General features: G+C 38.0%; 1 protein-coding gene and 1 long non-coding RNA gene across 2 annotated transcripts in view; one reads left to right on the forward strand and one right to left on the reverse strand.

The window, feature by feature from the left end:
* Window positions 1-6,041: 6,041 nt before the first annotated feature.
* On the forward strand, window positions 6,042-17,733 carry LOC134660809 (G-protein-signaling modulator 2). Its single transcript, XM_063516612.1, has 10 exons — window positions 6,042-6,228; window positions 7,762-7,991; window positions 9,376-9,654; window positions 10,161-10,400; window positions 12,366-12,630; window positions 13,119-13,304; window positions 13,531-13,769; window positions 15,618-15,813; window positions 16,376-16,513; window positions 17,626-17,733. The coding sequence occupies exons 1-10, from the start codon at window positions 6,184-6,186 to the stop codon at window positions 17,686-17,688; spliced, it is 1,881 nt and encodes a 626-aa protein (XP_063372682.1). The 5' UTR covers window positions 6,042-6,183; the 3' UTR covers window positions 17,689-17,733.
* The window catches only part of LOC134660854 (uncharacterized), an 848,341-nt gene continuing 843,034 nt past the window's right edge, over window positions 17,003-22,309 (reverse strand). Inside the window, exon 3 of the long non-coding RNA XR_010097909.1 lies at window positions 17,003-17,018. This is a non-coding gene — a long non-coding RNA (uncharacterized LOC134660854). The remainder of the gene's footprint in view (window positions 17,019-22,309) is intronic.

A 22,309-nucleotide genomic window follows, 5' to 3' on the forward strand; every position in this document is an offset into this window, starting at 1 on the left:
GGCTTCGCATCGCGATTCACGCACATAGTCTGGATGGGGCTTAAAACAACCAAAATGGGAACCACATTCATGCATACGCCGACGACTTCCTCCTAAATTGCACCACCACATCCAGGAGCTCCGAAACAAGACCATATCCTTCATAGACATGTATCCATTTGTGTCATTAAAACGCTTTTTTAACGCGCGTTGTAAAAGCAATGTTAAATGGGCAGGTGCGCAATCGGAAGTGTAGGGGTTGGAGTGCGGGGTGAGGCAGGGGGGGTTAAGCTCGCCTCGGCTCTTCAGCTTGTACATGAACCGGCTCATCGAGGAGCTTAGCAACACCACCGTAGGATGCTCAGTAGACGGAGTTTGCATAAACAACATCAGTTATGCTGATGATATGGTGTTGCTCAGCCCCTCGATTAGTGCGTTACAGAAAATGTTACGCATCTGTGAGTCATACGCGGAGGCCCATGGGCTTAAATATAACGCAGACAAGAGCGAGTTCATGGTTTTCAAGGCTGGCACTAAAACATATCTAGATGTTCCACCTGTCATGTTATGTGGGGCGCCGTTAAAACAGGTACAGCAATTTAAATATTTAGGCCACTGGGTCACCGATGACTTAAGCGACAATCTTGACATAGAGAGGGAACGTAGGGCGCTGGCTGTGCGTTGTAATATGCTGGCCCGGCGGTTTGCACGTTGTACTAATGAAGTCAAAGTAACCCTTTTTAGGGCGTACTGCCAATCTTTGTACACGTGTAGCCTATGGGTCAGACATACGCAGCGTGCATACGGCGCCCTGCGCGTCCAGTATAATGATGCGTGTAGGGTGCTGTTCGGGCTGCCGCGACATTGCAGCGCCTCCGCAATGTTTGCGGAGCGGCAAATTGATGGCTTTTACGCCGTAATCAGGAAACGGGCCGCCTCGATGATGAGACGTGTGCGCGGCTCCACGAACACCATCCTACATACACTGGCCGAGAGGTGGGACTCCCCGATACTGCGGCGATGGATTCAACTCCATGCTACAGTGGGGAAATAAATTTTAAATAGTGTAAGTAAGTAGTTTGTTTCTTGTATACTAACATAGTTTTAAGTATTTTTAATGTTACTAACTTATTAAATTATATTTTAGTTAATTTTAATTTTGTTGTGTATGTTTTATGGAATTTTATTCTGAAATAAATTATTTGAATTGAATTGAATTGAATTGAAAAGCGCTCGTGAGTATGGGGCCTTAGCCCCCATTCGCACGGCAGCTTTTTCAACGCGCGTTAAAAAAGCGCTTGAATCTGTCCGCACTCTAAATTCGATTTAACAACCAAGGCATAAAGTTTGAAATCCAATAACGCTTGATAAAAAGCGCCACCGCTGTCGTGTCAATAAATACACATGTATCCATTTGTGTCATTCAAACGCTTTTTTAACGCGCGTTAAAAAAGCTGCCGTGCGAATGGGGGCTTACTTCTTTTGCTAAGCCACCTCCATACTCTGGAGTCTGGAGGGGGCTATAGCTTGGCCGCACACCCACGGAATTTACATGTGCAAGCTCTAGACAGCGCTATGCATTTGTAGAGGGACGTCCCGTTCCCACCTGATATTCCGTACGGAAACCGAATGAAAATTCCGTGCTTGTGCGGCCAGGCTATCATATCCTTGAAATCTTTGCCGGAAAACATAATAGCCATAACACACTACCGCACCGCACCAAGGCCACGTTGCGCCGCAACAATATGTGAGAGCGAGAAAGAGATATATGTTTCTCGGTCTCACTTATGGGCGCGCAAAAATCGGTGCGGTGCGGTAGTGTGTTACGACTTGGGCTCAGTGCTGGGACCAATAATGTAAAGGCCCCAGTCATGAATCTAGTATTAAACAAGATTGGGCAAGAGTGGTAGGGATAACTGACAGAACGGGATAGTCTTATGCAAAGAGTAGTATAATATATATATGAGGATAGTCTTATGTAACTTTCAGTAGGAGTAGCAGCGAAAGCGCTATTATTGTTTGTCCTTGTCACAGTCTCACATTTTTTTTTATTCCCCACCATAATTTAGTTTGGATTATGGTAAGCAACGAATAAATTCGACCAATCATAGCATTCATAGCGTCGCATTGCGTATGTTTTGTCCTTCACGGAGGCACGCGTAGACCACTTCTATAGGATACTATACTTGGTCAACCAGATCTTGACAGTAGAAAAAGGCGGCAAATTTGAAAAATGTAGGCGCGAAGGAATATCGTCCCATAGAAAATTTGAATTTCGCGCCTTTTTTTACTGACAAGATTTGGTTCACCAGCTATACCTGCTATGGCCCCAGTACACAATGGGCCATCGCCGGCCACTCCAAGGGACGCATTTATGCGTTTGAGGGAGCAAGAGATATTGCTATCTCATTCTACCGCATGGCTGCGTCTCTTGGAGTGGCCGGCGATGGCCCATTGTGTACTGGGGCCTTAAAATCTGGACCGCCTCTAAAGCCCCCTCCACACTCCCGTTCGCGTTATCCCGCCGTGATTCACGCACATTGTCTGGAGGGGGCTTAAAACAACCAAAATGGCAACCACAATCATGCAATACGCCGACGACATCCTCCTAAATTGCACCACCACATCCAGGAGCTCCGTAACAAGACCATAATATCCTTCCACGAACTTCCACCTTAGGCCCCCTCCACACTCTGCGAAATCGACTCCGCACTCGCGTTCGCGGCTTCGCGCCTCGATTCGCGCATGAGTGTGGAGGGGGCTTATGAATGACAAAGAAATATATAGTTGGTCAAACCAAATTGTAAGTACATAAAAGTGATAACACACTATCGCACCGCACCGTAACGCGACCTTGGTGCGTCGCACCCATAAATAAGAGCGAGAGACAGATATCGCGTAAGTACCTTTAAAGTAATTAACAAGTTGAATAACGACCAAGTCAAACTAGAATTAAATCAAATTGACTGGAGCCCGGCTCTGCGATGCGACGACCCGAACGAATTAGTCGATCTCATAATTAAAAAATATCAATCAGTCTATAATAAATGTAATTACAAATCTAAAATATTTGTAAACAAAACACAGGAAAATACCTGGATAACCGACAATTTAATAAATATGTGTAACAAAAAGAAAGACCTTTTAAAGATATTTCTAGAGGACCCATGTAACAAAGAAAATGAGCTTATATACAAAAAATATAGGAATAGAACCAATAGGAAAATCTGTCAGGCTCGAAATAATTTTACAAAGAAGGAAATTTGCCAAAACTATAGAAATCCTAAAAAAATGTGGGAAATTATAAATAAGTTGACAGGGAAAATTGTTAAAGCAATTGATGATGTATTAATTAAGTCATTTAGGTTAAAAGCTAAACAGTTATCCAATAAGTTTGCAATTGAGTTTAATGATAATGTCAAAAGTGTAAAAAATAATTGTAATGTGCCATTACTTGACGAGACAAACTATATTAACACACCAAACCTAACATTTCGTCTAAAAAAAATTAACGAAAAAACAGTACATAAAATCATTTCACAAATAGACGACAAAAAAAGCCCAGGATACGATAAAATAAGGGCAAAAGATATAAAATACATATCCGAACATATGACCCCTGTCTTAACACACCTTATAAACTTGTGTATATCGCATTCTATTTATCCTGACAAACTTAAGATAGGGCTGGTAAGACCCATATATAAAAAAGGTAGCCATGCGGATACAAACAACTATAGACCGATAACAATTTTATCCTGTATAGATAAAATAATAGAAAAATATATTGGCAACTCAATAAACTCATTCTTATCAAGTAATGGCATAATTCACGCAAAACAGTTTGGTTTTCAAAAAAATAAAAGCACATCACAACTCTTGTCTTTGTTTACAGACGAAATTAACGAACATTTAGAAAAAAAACACCACGTACTTGCTGTAATGATTGATTTTAGCAAAGCTTTTGATACTTTGGACCACATTACACTTTATAAAAAATTAGAACAAAATGGTATACAGGGACCCATGCTAGAACTTATAAAAAATTACCATGTTAATAGATACAGCGCCGTAAGCATAGCGGGCGAACAGAGTGACCTAATTCCGACCTTATGCGGCACGGCACAAGGCTCGATTTTAGCTCCGACGGAATACTTGCTATATGTAAATGATATGTGTAAAATTTTCCGGCATGGTTCTGTATACCAGTTTGCAGACGATACATGTATAATCACGGCCCATGAGAATCTGGAAACTGCCCAGAGCATGATGCAGCATGACTTCGATACACTGTGCAAATGGGCTCACGACCTAGGTCTGTCACTAAACTACGCTAAAACTAAACTGATGCACATTCACTCGCCGTATAAAAAAATCAACTTCACACCAAAGATCGTGGCCCATGAGCACAAATGTCTACACATGCCTAGCACAACTTGTAAATGTAATCATCTTGATATTGTAAAAGAACATACTTACCTCGGGCTAATTATAGACCATAACTTTAACTGGGGCCCTCATATCCACCGGGTATGTAACAAACTTAGATCTATCCTATCAAAACTATGTATACTAAAATACAAAGTCCCTTATAACACATTAAGACTCCTTTACATGTCTATGGCGGATTCTGTTATAAGTTATGGCCTAGAAAGCTATGGAAGATCATACAAAACCTACCTAAATGATATCTATAACCTCCAATTACGTATACTTAAGACTATTGTACCTACGAAAATTAAATATAAACATAAAAGTAATTATGAAAATCTATTCAATTACTGCGGAGTGCTAACGGTATTTGAAAAAATAGACTTATCCATTGTAACCCAATACTACAATAACATAAAGTACTTACACAAAAAAACGCGACCCCCACGGTTACGTAACTTAGATAACATCCCTACATTCGAGATCGTAAAAACGAACAATGAATACGGTCGAAGAGTATGGAAATGCATTGTACCGCGTATATTGAATAGATTTCCAAATGAATTATTAAGCTCATTAGAAGATCGAACATGTGGGCAAGCTAGATACATTATAAAGAAACACATGCTTAAAATAAGAGAACAATCGAATCCCTATCTTGTAACAATATAATAAAACTGTAATAGTAGTGTATAATTAATTCTATATGACTACCTAGACTCCTTAACTCAAAAAATCTTTTTAATTTAAGATTAGTAGTTAAGTTTTGTAAATATGCATGCTTATTTTATGAAATAAACAGATTAAATTTTTTTTTTAAATTTTTTTTTTTTTTTTTCTTTCTTGCTCTCACTTATGGGTGCCACGCACCAAGGTCGCGGGCGGTGCGATAGTGTGTTACCACAAAAAAATACTCATCCTATAAACTATACTCATCCTTTTCTTTTGGGTGCTAGTACTAGTGTAAGACAAAGACAGTATGATTCTCTCTGTCTATGTTTGAAATGAGACAGTCCTTTGACAAACTATAATTTATATACTTGGTCAACCAGATCTTGACAGTAGAAAAAGGCGGCAAATTTGAAAAATGTAGGCGCGAAGGGATAACGTCCCATAGAAAATTTGAATTTCGCGCCTTTTTTTACTGACAAGATTTGGTTGACCAGCTATAATACATCATAATACCAGTACAGTATTTGCTTTATTTTTTGCGCATGACAACATTATTGAATCGTAAACTTAAAAATCGTCGTCCCATCCCTAGAATATCACTCTATGTGTCAAATATTTATAGTCTGTGGTTTGCAACGAAAAGTGGACGCCAATTATTGGGCTGTACATTCCTGGGTTGAGCAATCCCAGGTCGAGCATTATCGGTACGGGCCAATAATATGCGACCAATATTCGGCGTTCACTAAATGGATTCGTATTATTGGGTCGTGTATTATTGGGTTGAGCGTTATCAGGGTGTACAAGCTTGGTCCGTGCCAATAATATGAAGCCACTGTTTGGACAGGGCAATAATGTACAACCCAATAATTCGCGTCCAAAAAAGTGGACGCCAATTATTGGGCTGTACATTCCTGGGTTGAGCATTAACCGGACTCTTAATTTTAATGTGTGTCGCCAGAAGTTTGTAACGTTCGCTCAGTGTTCATAAATTGCACACGCCCTAGTAGTAAAATATACATTAAATACTAAATATGATAGTAAATTAAGATATTTATCTTTGTTTTTGTTTTGTTCTGTTGTTGAAGTATTATCAAAAGAAGAATGTCTGTTAGTGCTAGCGCCGAAAACCTATCGACAGATGCCCAAGTAAGTAAAATAAGCATTATGTATTATTGTGATGCTAACGTAACTATTAATCATTTCGAAGAGCTTAATGTTCTACGGCAGTAACTTGAAAGTGGATATAGTTTCGTATTAAATGTGGTATAATGTTCCGTTGATTTTCTGAAATCTTTTGTGAGTCATAGCTTGGGGGACCTAATACGGAAGCAGTGACCTATTAGCGCCTATATGGTCGAGATTCAGCCCTCATTGCACTATGCAGGTAGACGTTCGGATTATGATGTTGATACGGTTGTTATTTTGTACGTACAAGCTATTTATTTCAACTGGAATCTATGGCATTTACAGTTACCTAGTTAATTTAAGCATATCAATCCAACTAGGTATTACATTTTCATTAGTCCTTTATAAAATATAGTCATGGAGAAATCAAGAGGAACGCAAAACAACGTTTCATTAATTTAAAAATAAAGTAACCAAGTTTAGGTGCTGTAATCCAGTAATTAAAACTTATTTTGTTTTCCTCTAAATTTGTCCATCAGTATATAATTTAACCTTGAACTAAAAAATATAGCCAAATACTTATCGGGAAAACAATGTATGGAATGATCATATTTTGCAAAATTTGAATGTTTTTTCTAAACCGTCAAATATTTATAATAACATGCAGGTGTAATGGAAAAATTGGGTAAATTTTATAAATGTATTGATAAACTTTGGTTATCTGGTAATAAAACAGCTGTAAACAAGTTGAGGATATGACCTGGTTTTATTTTTTTAACCGCTTTACTTGTTGAGTGAACTCACTAGGCACGATTGTTGAATGTTGGCAATATTAGTCTGCAAGAATGTCTGACTATGTATATGCATTAGGTTATTATGTCTTGTTTACATTTATAAATTCACTGATTTTCTTTATTAGTTTTTACATATTGTTTTCAGACAAAGGCTATAGGTACTGTATTACTGTACTGTACTAAAATACTGTACTGTACTGTAAAGGTGGACCTTAATTCACTTAGTCATATAATGATGACTGAGTACGCGTACAAAATTTGCTTCTTCCAAACAAACAAGTCTCTCCATTTAAGACTAAGTGTTGGAACAGAATGTTAATAAATATTTTCAATAAAATGTTTTTTTTTACGCAGCTTTTTTAAACAGAATACAGAACTTGGCCTTAACTAGCATTAAATCATAATTTAACCATAAAATATGTCTTGGTATTCATGAGCGGAATAAGTTTTAGTAGGTATAATTTTCATAGTAAAAGGTTACACATATTAGAATTTGTAATTTTTTTTAGTTTAATAATATTTTTACGCACTCCTTTTATTGTGAATTGAATGGCTGTTGGTTAAATTATTATTTTACTTGCGCGAAAGTGAGCACCAACGGTCAAGTTAGGGGTCCCTTTCAGTAGCTACTTTTGCCAACCCTAATTTTGAACGAATCGAAGTTTGGTCATTGGATTGATTGGATACGTCTGTCAAAACGGTCTAACTTATTCTGTTAGGTAACTTTGAGTTTTGATTTGGAATGTTGACATGTTTGCAGAGCTGCGATGGGGGTTCAATGTGCCTGGAGCTGGCTCTGGAAGGCGAGCGGCTGTGCAAGGCCGGCGACTGCCGCGCGGGCGTGGCCTTCTTCCAGGCCGCCATCCAGGCTGGCACCGACGACCTGCGCACCCTCAGCGCCATCTACAGCCAGCTCGGCAACGCTTACTTCTACCTAGGAGACTACAACAAAGCGATGCAGTACCATAAACATGACTTGACTTTAGCTAGGTAAATGTCTTTAACATCCAATCGATAACCGTTAATGGGCAACAAAAAGGATCGTTGGTTCCATTCGCCAAGGCTAGCCCACAGGACGCCACTCTATAATTAAATGAGCACAAGGTGTTAATGACGTTATTATATATATGTCGCAGTCGGATTGTATAATCCGCCGTATTACATTACGGCTAGCCGTTTTACAAAACAGGGGCGTTTTGAAATGCGGCGGTTCGACGATTAGCCGGATTGAATGCGGCTGAATGAAAATCCGCCGGAATGTATTCGGCGCCATACGTTCTTCAAGACGGCTAGCCGTAATGTAATACAGCGAGTCATTAGCCGCCGCTTTGACAGTTTTTAGTGCCCATTTTTAACACTCGTGGCGCTGCCTGACATAACAACAACAAACTATGAAAAACGCTGGGGTGTCCATCAAATCTGCAGTTCGTCGGACTGTTTCTTTTCAAAAAACATTTCCTTTGCAACTTAACTAGACGGAGCCCCGCTTCGCGGGGCTCCTATTTCTGAGCGGTTTGCCCTTCGGGCATCTGAAGCTACCTAACGAACCTAACCTACCTAGCTATTGATTTAGTGAGACGTCCGTGAAAACATTACACTTTGGGGAAAAAAGCGTAGGTAGGTAAGTAGGTTAGGTTCGTTAGGTAGCTTCAGATGCCCGAAGGGCAAACCGCCCAGAAATAGGAGCGTCTATTTAAGTTGTGAAGGAAATGTTTTGGAAAAGAAACACATGAAGTGCGGTGGGACCATGGTAAAAATAAATTAAATTGCAAACATTGTCAAACTCCGGTTACGTAGGCGACCGAAAGAATGGTCACTCTACAATTTAAATAGTAGATACGATGCGGCTAAACGTAGGCCGCCTTATTGAAGAACGTATCGTAATGACAATCCGGCTAATCGTCGAACCGCCGCATTTCAAAACGCCCCTGTTTTGTAAAACGGCTAGCCGTAATGTAATACGGCGGATTATACAATCTGACTACGACATATATGTATTATATTATATATATGTATGTATGGTATAACTGCATTTCTTAAATGATGAATTATCAAGAATATGGTGCTCCAAAAATGTTTGTGTTAGTATACATGTGAATGTTTTTCAAGTGTATATGATACATTGCTTTTTAGCAATAAGACCGCCTGTTGTTTTACCTGGTTCTATTTTCCTTTCAAATTTCTTTGTAGTTTTACATGTACCTATGTAAAATGTATATAATTATTGGTACAATCAAGAATATTTACTTAGATACTTAATTACATGTATATTTCTTTATATAGGTAACAAAGCTTTTTCGTAGTTTGGGAATTAAAGCCTATCTCAGACTAAGTTGCGTTTGAAATTCCTTTTAATTGATTTTTCAATTTACAGGACGATGAATGACAAACTGGGCGAAGCCAAGGCATCAGGCAATCTAGGAAACACGCTAAAAGTGATGGGGAAATTCTCTGAAGCCATCCAATGCTGCAAACGTCACCTGGAGATATCCCGCTCTCTCGGAGATCGGCTAAGCGAAGGCCGCGCCTTGTATAACTTGGGCAACGTATACCACGCACAAGGCAAGCAACTGGGACGAGCTGGACAAAACGATCCAGGACATTTCCCACAGGAAGTGAGAGACTGTCTGATGCAAGCCGTTTCTTATTATGAGTAAGTCGTTTTATCATGAGTCAGTTTAATATATTCTGAATAATTTCATCACCTAATACCATGAACTATGTATTTTAACTGGATCAGGCATGAGGGGTGGGGGGAAATGACCGAACGGGGTAGTCTTATGTATCTTTCAGTAGGAGTAGCTGGGAAAGCGCTATTATTGTTTGTCCTTGTCAGTCTCACTTTTTTTTTTAATCCCCACCATAAATTAATATGGATTATGGTGGGCAACAAATAGATTCGACCAATCATAGTGTCGAATTGCCTATGTTTTGTTCCTCACGGACGCACGCGTATACCACTTCTATACGCATACCACATCTATTAGGATCCTACCATATATGCCTAATACATAAGTCAATTAAGTGGCCCTATGTCCAAATATCAAAGGCAGTTTTCTCAAACACCATTAGAATTAGAATGTTGAAAATGATATGCGTAAATCGGTGTTATTGGCCATGTAATGCCTAAAAGTGTTATTTTGTTCTAATAATTTTCAGGGAGAATCTCGAGCTGATGCGAAGCCTAGGTGACAGGCAAGCGATGGGCCGCGCTTGCGGCAATCTCGGCAACACCTGCTACCTCTTGGGAGATTTCGCGAGAGCGATCCGCTACCACACCGAACGACTCCAGATCGCTCAAGAATTTGGCGACCAACCCGCGGAGCGACGGGCTAACAGCAACCTTGGAAATTCACATATATTCCTTGGGGAATTTGAAAATGCTGCTGAACATTACAAGTATGTAAATGCATCAAGCATTTTTGAATCACATTTGTTTGCACGCTGAAATAGGATTTTTTTAAATTATATTTCCTTTAGGGGGATCATAATGATGATGATCACTCGCACTCCAAGAACACGTAAATCTTGTTTGAAAGCTTAAAAGTTACTTACCATACAATGAATAACCTAAAAATGTCGCAAAATTGTATTGAATAGTCATCTATTATCGTACATACCCTTCCAGTTTGACAAACATATAACAAATGATACGGGTTTGCGTAGCTTGACAACCGTAATCCGTAATATATCGATCTGTCATATCCATATGAGTCCGAGAATAACCATGTCCGAAAATGATTAGGTTTTTATCTACCAAGGTACAAGGAAGAAGCCTTACCTTTACAACATCCGCGCTGCGTGTCCTGCATGTGTCCTGGGCCCACAAATTCTGCTACAGAAAAATGCACACGCGACGTAATTTATTATTAGCAGTTGTATGTTGTATGTTCACAGCTATAAATAAATTTTATTATTATAAATCAAACATGCCTATGAACATCATTACATTAATTCTAAGAATATAAACACTTTACTGCAAGTAAGCTCGTTAATATTTTCGAATTTAGGCATGACTTTGTCAATAGGTTGCATAAAACTGACGTGACATTATTTTTTCTTTAGATGCGCCGGCCATAAATGCATTTTTATGAAAAGGTTAAATACTTGGATCCACCTTGGGACGCCCAATGTACATTACGATGTACGTTTCAATCTAATTTCAAAAACCAAATAAAGTAGCATTTCTTTTGTTTCATTGCTTTCTCAAACAAACGGCTCGACATACATTACTTATTGTAGCAAAGAATTCTATTTTGTATTAAATTAACCTATCCTGTTGAATAGCCATGCTTAACTAGTCCAAACGTACCGATTAATAGATTTTCGATTGAGCTAATTGCATACAAATGTCAGATGGCGATGCGAAATTATTAGTACACTTTCTCTTATAACCTTACAACCCAGTTACATCTATATTAGAACTGATCTGCCAATGGATCCGGCAGATGGTTATTTTCTGCCAACAATTACCTATTATGCTTGCGAGTTCAGCTTTGCATTAATACATGATACCTGTTATATTGATATATGTACATTGCAGTGAATGAAACGCTTCGAAACATTCAAATATAATGGAAGTTCTCTGAAAGGTTCAGAGATAAGATTTTAGTTATAAGATTTTAGTTAAATTAAACACTAATATTACCTTTAATTTAAATGTGTAAATGTTATACTTAAAATACATGTTTTATTAACTTCGTCGAGTGTTTATTTTATTTAATTATTTATTAGGTTCGCCAACAGGTGCAATACAAAAAATACTTATAAATAACAAGTTATAAAATAATATTGCTAGAGTATTCACCCAATTACAGGCAAACACAGCATGCTTGTAACAGATGTTGCTTACATATTTTTTATCCTAAGTACTAAACTAATAGGTACTAAATATAAATCAAGGTTGCTGAAATTAGGTAGTAGAATACAGAAAATAAGCTTAGTAACTAATGACCTTGATACTACTTTCCATTTATCCGTTTATTGCTCTATAGGTACCTACATTCTTTCAACCATGCCTTTGCGATGATATAACATGAATACATGCGATCGATTTATAGGTGCAGTCAGTGTTTATAGTGTAAAAATGTAGGTAGCTGCTGTAGCAATTTGTGATACCTACTAGCTTGAGTAGCTTGGAATATAAGATATTGTGAATAACACGCAGAGGGACTTTAAATTTGATTTAGATAATGAATTGTCAAAAATAGCGTTAGCCATTTATTTGTCACAATTTATTCATTTCTCAAATAATGAGAAGCCTGGTAGAGAATTCCTCAAGGCGTTAAGTCCGCCATTTGTACTTGTGTAATTTTGTGCAATTAAGTATAAATACTGGGTTGTAACAGAAGTACGATTTCACAGACGAACTTTGGCTTTGGCCGAGGAGCTAGGCGACGCAGCCGTGGAGGCGCAAGCGTGCTACTCGCTGGGCAACACGTACACGCTGCTGCGCGAGTACCGCATCGCCGAGGAGTACCACGCGCGCCACCTCGCCTCGGCCCGGAGGCTGCAGGACCGCGTGGGCGAGGGCCGCGCCTGCTGGTCGCTCGGCAACGCTCACGCCGCTCTAGGGAACCATGAGAAAGCTCTCTATTATGCCAACGAGCATTATAACATCTCTAAAGAGGTATATATATTATGTCAAATTAAAAATCTAACTGTATACGTATCTTAGCCCTTCAAACGTCATCACCACTATCGCCGGGTCGTCACTTGATTTACAAAAAAAATTGAGTTTAAAAACGCTGCTCACTTATTACTGAACTCTTGCGAGTGAACCACTTCACCAATAAAATTTATTTTTGCATGTTATCCTGTTCCACTATTTAAGAGTATAGACGTAACAAAACAACCATTGTAAAACTCATTCAATTGTTTACCGTATTCTTTCACCACCCAATTTCTGCGGTTACGGCTAGCAATATCCTTGTCTTAGTGCCAGTTGCACCATCCGCACTTGACAGACAGATCACCGTCACCCGGCGCGCCGCGGCGGTTTACTATGAAACTATGAAACTTTCCATACAATAAAATTTAGCGAAGTATTTAACGATGACAGACAGTTTGGTGCAACCGACCCTTAATGTCACCCTAACCCATGTAATGATCTTGTAGCTAGGCGATGTCCTGGGAATGGCGACAGCTCAAATGAACATAAGTGACCTCCGCAAAGTGTTGGGGCTGCCGACCGAGGCGGAGCCCGCGCCGCCCGTCATCCCGGACGACAGCTGCGCTCCTCGCACGCCCTTCAACGCTCTGCGCGTCCGCCGACAGAGTATGGAGCAGCTCTCTCTCATACCTGTAAGTGGAACGCAGTTTTATATGTCAGGAAAAGCCTTGTAACTTGTGTAACTGAATGCCAGGCTTGGATTAGAGATTATAACATTTATAACTTCTCTTGTCCAAATGAAAATTGTAATCGAGTTGACCAACCGCATCTGAGGTGGGGCCAGACTTAATAAAAGGTGTTCAAACTCTTGAAACTAATTTGTTTATAATAATGATATTTAATTTCGCCTCTTTTTAGATAACTCCTGATGGTAAAAAGAACGAGGAAGAGGAAAAGGACAAGAAGCCGGAAGTGGTTCGAACAGAGTCTGAAGACAACCCCGTGGAATCTTTCTTTGAATTGTTGACCAGGTGTCAATCGGAGCGGATGGACGAGCAGAGGGCGACACTCAACGGTAACAAGGAAAACAGGCCTAAGACTAAGAGCTCCAGCAACAAGCTGCAGCGGTCTGCTAGCAGCGGCAATCCAAATAACGGGTATGTTCTGAATGATGGCCGTTGACTACAAAAAAAACTATACATACAAGTCTAAGTATAGTTTTTTGAACCTATGAGTATTAGTGAATTCTATATTATTATGTAACTATGTATGTACATTCTAATAGGTATTGATACGAATCTAACCAGGATTAATAATACTGCTGGAAGATGGCTGGAAGACTTTCTTTATTGTCGTACGCAAAGTGTTGACTTGGATTGGATTGGTGCCGTACAACGGAGCACCGTTTTCTCTATTTCGGAAGGTTAGATGTATCACATAATTGTTTACCGTTTCTAGGAAAGATAGTAAAAAAAATATATCATCGATTTTCACTGCGAAATCAGTGTTAAAAGTTGCATAGGCTAAATCATATTTTTGGAAATATATAACTATTAGTAAAGGGTATAGGAAAAATCTTAACTGCCATCAGAAAGGCAAAGGCAAATTTATGATGTTCATATGATAAAGTTTGTAAATATAAAATAATTACAAACCCCGAAAAATCTGCCCAAAATCACATACTAAAAATCATCAACTTCCAGGTTTTTCCAAGCTTCCGACATTTCGTCTATAAACAAATGTAATTTTTATAAATTAAAATACTGCGTAGGTTTATGTAATAATTCGGAAAATTTATTAGTTTTCTATTGAAATAATATACAGGAACAAATAGAATTGGTTTAAGCCTTCATCTGTGAGCTGTCTAATGCTTTGTAGACATTTGGCAACACTATGCATTTAAGGGTTAACGCCTGTCAATTTCACTAACTTTCATAACCTTTATTAATCGAATGCTACGCAATCCTTCGTCCTTTCATTGATGTAAATATTGTACTCAAAAATAATTAATCGTGCATTTTTCACAATCTCTTTTGGCGTTTTGGGATAAAAATCATGTTTAATTGCGAAATGTTTTCCTCTAGTTTACATTGGCGACAGTCGGTAACAACGTCTGTTGTCATTGTCAAAGGGTCTAATAAAATAAATTAGCACTATTGAAAAACCGCAACATGGCGAAGGCCAAATAAAAACTTGTCAGGGTACACAAAAAAACTACATAAATAGTTTATCTAATACAAAGGCTCAGTTGGTCATGATCTTCAGTTTTCATGGTTGTTATCTGATTGGCACTTGAGATTTGTCGTGGCGGGTATTGTTATCGTTTCTCAACAACGTTTTCCTACAATAGGAATTGTTAACATATAGCATAGTAGGTACTTACGCTTGGTCTGGTAAAAGAAAATGTGAACGTCATTTAATGCCATGTGAATAAATAAGTGAACCAGCTACAACAGTAATATTATACCATAATTTTAGATAAGTAGAATGTGTTTACATAATAACATAAGGGTATAACCTTGCGTTTAAAGTAGAGCGCTAGACGGGCAAAGTCAACACAGTGCCTGAAACCGGCGCGCGCGCAGTCATGTACTTGTGGCTCTCGCGCGCAGTTTCAATGTCACTTGAGCGACAAATCGTATGCTCGTTATACTTGTACCATTGTTTCACGCCATAGACACGCAAAACATGGACAGCCATGAATTGGAGGAGTTATTAAAGTACGTACGTATTTTATAACGTAGTTAAATATTTTCGTATATCGATATTATTAACTTCAAAGTCCATTTGAAGAACAGAAAATCATTATAACAGTTTCTTTTTTTAAATTATTTTTTTTGTAAATAAGAAATTGTTACTGGCTTTGTTCTACCTTTTGTAAATTATTATATATCACTATTGTTGTTGACAGTGGAAATACTAGCTCAGTTCCTCGTATTGAACGACTAGGCGAGAATATTATAGATTTCATACAATTGTTTTATGTGATTTGTTTATTGTTCCAGACCTACAGACGCAATGCTGGATATGATAACGGATAAGCAGTCGGAGCGAATGGACTCTCAGCGCGCCGAGCTGCGTCCAGTGCCGAAGAAACTGAGCATAGAGAACAAGGGCGCGTCTCTACCAGGCCTTCGGCCGCAGCAGACCACCAGTACGAAGCCTGAAGACGATTTCCTGGACATGCTGGCTCGCGTCCAGGTAAGTTTTAACACACTGCGGTACTGGGCCGAAAGACCTGATACAAACTACGGTTCATTACGAGTTACACTAATTGCTGCAGCGACCGTGTAATGCCCATTGTAAACGTAACGAAACGTATTCGGTATAACTGGTATAAGTCTACATTCTAAGCCTGAAGACACCGTATTCATTCATTCTTGACGCACCTCTACACCTACGCGAGAAAACCCGTCCGCGTGTAAATGTTTGCAGTCACCCACATAATTAGGCATTAAAACAATCTTGTAACCCTTTTGTGAAACTCATTTCATTCGTTTCATCAACCCACACTCGTAATTCAATGCCTTTCATTGTGTAGCAGTCACATGAACTGATATTGGGGTATACTTGTTTATGGCAAATTTCAGCTTTCTAGTTCTAACAATCACTGAGCCTCTGACGAAAGCGCTAACAGGCTAAACCGTAAGTTGACTATGAAACCAACATGGGCAATTTGGGAATCAATTTTTATGGACGCCACTCCACTAGTGGTAACAGTGTTATATGAAATGATAGTAATCTGTAATGTCATTTGTTTCAGGGCTCCCGCTTGGAGGACCAGCGCTCAGAGCTGCCGAAGCCGAAGCCGGAGGAGCGCCCGAAGACCGTGCCCGACGACGACTTTTTCGCTCTCCTCATGCGCGCACAAGCTGGACGAATGGAGGACCAAAGAGCTACTGTAAGTTATATTCCTGAAAATGTATTTGTATACCTATAACATTGAGGTATATACAAGAGACGACATCTCGAACAAAAAGTTTCCGCACCTCAGAGAAGTGCATGCACTTCTTTGCTTTTAGTACGTCACCGACCACTGACGAGATGCCACACATGTACAGAAAAAAAAAATTAAAAAATGCCTTCGTGCGTGTTAAAAAGTTGCAACAATAGCACAAGAAAATATAATAAAAGGGATGGAATAACATTTCACCGGTAAGCAATGGAATAACTGTTGATTTACTATATTTAGTTTTCAAAGTAAATGTTTGGTCGTAGAAAAAGTATTGTATGCAACGTTGTTTAACTGAGTCAAAAAATACTCGTAGCGTCTTTATTAACAATTTTCGGCTTCGCATGCATGCATGCACTTCTCTGAGGTGCGGAAACATTTTGTTCGAGATGTCGTCTCTTGTTATATACCTCAATGACCTATAAAGCTTATTCCGTTCATATTTAAGTATTGGCTGCCACTTCGTTCAAACTCTGAACATAACTGTACATCATAGGACTGTTTTATAATCACTCCTATTTCTTGTTGTGGGCGGTTACCTAAACCTATAAAAACCTACTTAACAAGTAAATCGTCCAACACAAGCTGCAAATCCTTAACAATATTCTGCAATCACCTGTTTGCAATACATCACTACTAAAACTGGAAGCAGAAAAGTCTACCAATCATATGGGTCACGTATGTCAGTGCACTGCAAAAGAAGCGTGGTCAGAGTCTACAGCAAGCAGCAAATAATATTATAATAGTTGAGAGAAAGGAAGAGCTTTCAATGCTTCAGGTATAAAATTCTATTCTATTCTAAAATAGAAAAAAAATATTATTACAGTACATATGGGGCTACTTTTCCGCACTAGTGCGTAAAATAGCACTTTTCGTGCGTATGTCGAAACTTTAAAGTGCCATATGTACTGTAAAACGTTGTTCGATACACGTGCGAATAGGTAATTCGCAACTCATGTCGATTTAAAACACTCCCTTCGGTCGTGTCTTAATTTATCGCCACTCGTTTCGAATTTCCTCTTTTTCGCACTTGTATCGAAAATAACTATTTTTTGTTCTAGATCCCGTTACAATCATCTGCCGACAATCGTCGCAACAAGGGAGGATCAAGCGTAAAGAAATAAATGTATCGGTAACCACCGAGCCCGGAACCCTCGTCACATACATAATACATGGTGTACATTTGTAATGTACAGTCAGCAGCAGAAGTTGCTAAGCGGGCGAGGTGTTCAAAATTACCTTGGCCCGCTCTTATTCTCTTAATAACAAAGTCGGGTCTGGATCATTTTGAACACCTGGCCCGCTTAGCAACTTCTGCTGCTAACTGTACAGCGACCTCTTAAAGTGTGCATATGCAGTTTTGGAGCTGGGTGTAAATCGTCACATAATAATACATTGTTCAAAAGAATCAAAAGATTTACGAGCCCTGATGCATAAGTTTTCGTTTAGTCATCAAGTTTTTGGGTTCTATTTGTACCAAAAATTAGTTTCAGTTAAAAATACTATTACTAAAATAGCTAAAATATTTTTATATATATATTTCGTTTTAAAAAAATCGTTATTTTTTATAAGATTTTTTAAGCGCGAATAGACGTGAGCTTTGAGGCTAGGCTGCGAAATTTCAATGGAAAGCGATAGTTTGATTGTATTAATTAGTCGTCAAAAGAATTTCACTATTTTAGTCCAATTGATTTACCCAACAACAAAAGCATAAAAAAGCCCCCTTTTTTTAAAGTTGGTTACAAATGTAGCCTGTCACGTGCGTCATAAAGACCAATCGATTGACACACTATTTACCAATATCGAATCGACTCAGTAGTTTTGACGTTACGGTGAAACAAACTACAGAAACATAAGCTGCATAAAACTAAAAACATACCCTGCCCGTAGACGGATGAAGAATATTAATATCACTATCATACTTATATATATCTAATCTATATATATAAACGTGATAGACCTGACTGACTGACTTAAATCAACGCACAGCCCAAACCGCTGAGACTAGATAGTCCAAAATTGGCAAGTAGGTTCCTTATAACTTCTAGGGGTCCACTAAGAAAGGATTTTTCAAAATTCATCCCCTAAAGGGGTGAAATTAAAAAACTCTCCTGCGCGTGCGAAGCTGCGGGCAAAAGCTAGTACCTAATACGAGCAAATCTTGCATATTTATTTATATGTACCTATATATATTTCGGCGATCTCGGAAACGGCTCTAACAATTTCGATGAAATTTGGTACATATATGGGGGTTTTCGGGGGCAAAAAATCGATCTATGTGTTATCTCTGGGAAAACGCTAATTTTTGAGTTTTTATATGTTTACCGAGCAAAGCTCGGTCTCGCAGATATATTTAACACTAAACGACCTTCTCTGCATTGGGGCTCGAATGGCCAAAATTGTTAAGGAGAGTCAAATGAAAACTCGACGTAATCGTTTGTAAAAGTGGAGTGATTACAATTTGAATACTCCCTATGTTACACATAATGTTTTTCATCTAGCCTAAAAGTTATCCGGTTGAGCCTAAAAAAAAAACATTTCAAATTGGCTATTAATACAAAAATATTACTTTGCTAATCCACTAAATAATAACGTGCAAGACGATTAGTGTTAACCCGTTATAAATAAAATAATACTAAAGTAAATATTATTATAAATTATAAATCCTGAGAATCTAAAAATGTGAATGCGAATTAAAATTGTGGGAGAAAGTATGTATCTACTCCTTAAATTTAAAACTAATATAATTATAACTATTATGAGATCAGATGTTATGTATTCCTATTTCTTCGACGCGTACAGCTTGGCAAAAAGGAGTAGAAATTAAAAAGTGGCACCACTGACACTACAGTTTCAGTCCCGTTTTCTTATATAAATTGGTTTGAAAGGGACGACACTACAGTGTTGCCACTTTTTAATTTCTACTCTTTTTTACCAAGCTGTAGCATCAATGGTCAAGGCAAATGTTTTTTTTCTGTGATTTCTTTCAAGCATAGTAATTCTTTCCAAGCCCAATCGACATTTCAAATACATTTTGAAATACTTACCTATTTTTTGCCCTACCTATTTTTTATGTAACGTGGTCATTTTTTCTATGGCTTTCTAGATCACATCACATGTCTCTCCGTCGGTTACGTTAGGCTGCGTTTCAACCAGAGATGTGCGAGAACATCTCTGCTGGAAACGCAGCAACCCCCTACCAAAGGTATGTATTGTAGAGAAAGTCTAAGAAAAAAATCGCATCGTCTAGTTTGAGAACTGAGAGAGTAGATTTTATGCGATGAGTGCCAAAACCACTTTACAACTCGTTTGTCATGCGACCGATTTTATCCTAAGCACCTATGCCAATGACATCCATGGATCCATGGATGGATGTCATTCATGATATTTATCAGTCGACATAAGGCAATTTGGTCGGGAAATAACGAAGGCGACAACGCTAAAACGTGTAAAGAATTGCATACATAATAATTATAATAAGTGTCGATGGTGCTACTTGGACGGGAATCTCGAATAAGCTCGAAAATCTGTCGTTAACAAATGGTCACTCCACGCCACGCTAACCTACCAACATTCCAACTATTAAAAATAGTTGCATTATTATACTTGGTCAACCAGATCTTGACAGTATAAAAAGGCGGCAAATTTGAAAAATGTAGGCGCGAAGGGATATTGTCCCATAGAAAATTTGAATTTCGCGCCTTTTTTTTACTAACAAGATTTGGTTGACCAGCTATAGCTAATGATTGTAAAAGTTATTAAAACCCCGAATGCACGTACTATTAGTAAATAATGTTCTTGTGCCTACTACAACGGTAACTCTGTATTACTTAAGTTATACTTTTTATTAAGTATCTATATCATAGTTTGATTACTTCAATAAAAATATATGCTAGTACATATATACATTATGAATTAAATAAATATATAAATTGTGTGTCCAAGACATGTTGGCTATAACATGTTTTTATTATTATTGTAGATTTGGATTGATTCCTAATCTCGTCAAATACACAAAATTGAACAATATTTTTTTTTAAGACAACCACTGAATATACTTGGTCTTAATAACCAGAATTTGACAGTAGAAAAAGGCGGCAAATTTGAAAAATGTATGCGCGAAGGGATATCGTCCCATAGAAAATTTGAATTTCGCGCCTTTTGTTACTGACCAGCTATAGTGAACATATTTTTAAAAATAAACTGATAAATTGTTTCCGGATGATATTAAATTAGATATGGTAATTCGCTTGAATTAAGTGCTTTAAATATTGTTAACTTTGAAATTAATGTTCTCTTAAGGTTATGAAATTTAGTAAATATAAATGAAAATATTTATAAATTGAAGGAATTGATTAAAGTTACGATGTTTAGAATAAACTTCTTGTCCGAAAGGTTCCCCATTTGATTTGTTTGGCCAAAATAAGGAACCTTACTGTTGGTTAAATTAAGAACGAATGTTGTGGCACCATAGTGAATATTTTATGATGCGAAATAGTTATTTGTTTTAAAAGGGGGCAAAGTTGTTGTTTAACCGCTCGTGCTAATCTTGATACCCAAGCAAGCGAAAGATTCCAAAATTGAACCACGAGCGTAGCGAGTGGTTCGAAAAATGGAATTTTGAGCGTTGCGAGGGTTTCAAAGCACGAGGGTTAAACAAAATTTGCCCCCGAGTGAAACACAAAATTTTTCACCACACCAACCCGAAACAAATATTAGATGTAAAATCAAACAAAATCAAATCCAAATGAATGTTATTAAATATTTATCATCCAGAATGATTATTTAAAAGTCAATTCTACCAGCGAACATAAGAAAACAACTCAAAATTTGCATTTGATTACTTTGCCTCACATGTGAATAAAATGCAACTTTCCTATCAGTTTTTGAAGTGAGCCTTTCCGAGCTGGTGTGGTGAAAAGGATTTTACTTATGTGATATTTTAGCACTAATTGTATGAAGGGTTCGGTAATCTAATCAGCCTAATCTCGTTCCAATATCTTCTAGGTTAACCTTTTGGACGCCAATGACCGATATATACGCACCGCAGGTCCAACGCCAAAGACGTATTAATCGGTCATAGACCACAGTGCAACATACACCTAGGTGCATATGCATAAAGTTCAATTTCAGTTTTGACACTTCGGTGACGTGGCGTCTACGTCTGAGAGACAGCTTTTGTGTTTGACACGGCGTCGAAAAGGTCAAAGGAATCGGTACTTTTAGCGTATTTCACCAGATATGCATCATTTTAGTTAATACCGTTTATGTGAACTTTAATTGGCTATCTTCCGTGATATAACTTTGTAGTCTAACCCCCTTATTCATAAACGTCTGCTAAGTTAATCAGCTGATGATCATCGTTTCTCCCTCTCTAAGACATAACGACAGATAGGGACACACGACGATCATCAACTAATTAAGATAGTAGCCGTTTATGAATAACGTTAAATAAATTAGTACCTAATTATTATTTCAACTCAGCTACGTTCGAAAGAAAATGAAAGGAGATTTTCCGTCATGTTTCTGCATTGTATGTCACTACACAGATTATAAAAACAGTATGATAAAAAAAATCTAATGTTTTATGGTGTTTACAGTTTGATTAGTTTATTTTTCAATTGCTGCATTAAAATATTTACAAGTTCTGCAGATTGCTAATTATTTACGTATTTATTAGAAACCATTTTCGAATATTTATGAATGGTTTGAAAGTAATACTTGATTATGATTAATGTTTTTGAA

This window comes from Cydia amplana, chromosome Z (assembly GCF_948474715.1).
Source record: "Cydia amplana chromosome Z, ilCydAmpl1.1, whole genome shotgun sequence".
NCBI classification, from domain to species: Eukaryota; Metazoa; Arthropoda; class Insecta; order Lepidoptera; family Tortricidae; genus Cydia; species Cydia amplana.

Bases quoted from the DNA above. Each gene is read 5' to 3' on its own strand.
- LOC134660809 (XM_063516612.1), top strand. From the start codon at position 6,184: ATGTCTGTTAGTGCTAGCGCCGAAAACCTATCGACAGATGCCCAA. The intron at 13,770-15,617 runs GTATGTTCTGAA...TTATTGTTCCAG, and splicing joins AGCGGCAATCCAAATAACGG to ACCTACAGACGCAATGCTGG. The intron at 15,814-16,375 runs GTAAGTTTTAAC...CATTTGTTTCAG, and splicing joins ACATGCTGGCTCGCGTCCAG to GGCTCCCGCTTGGAGGACCA.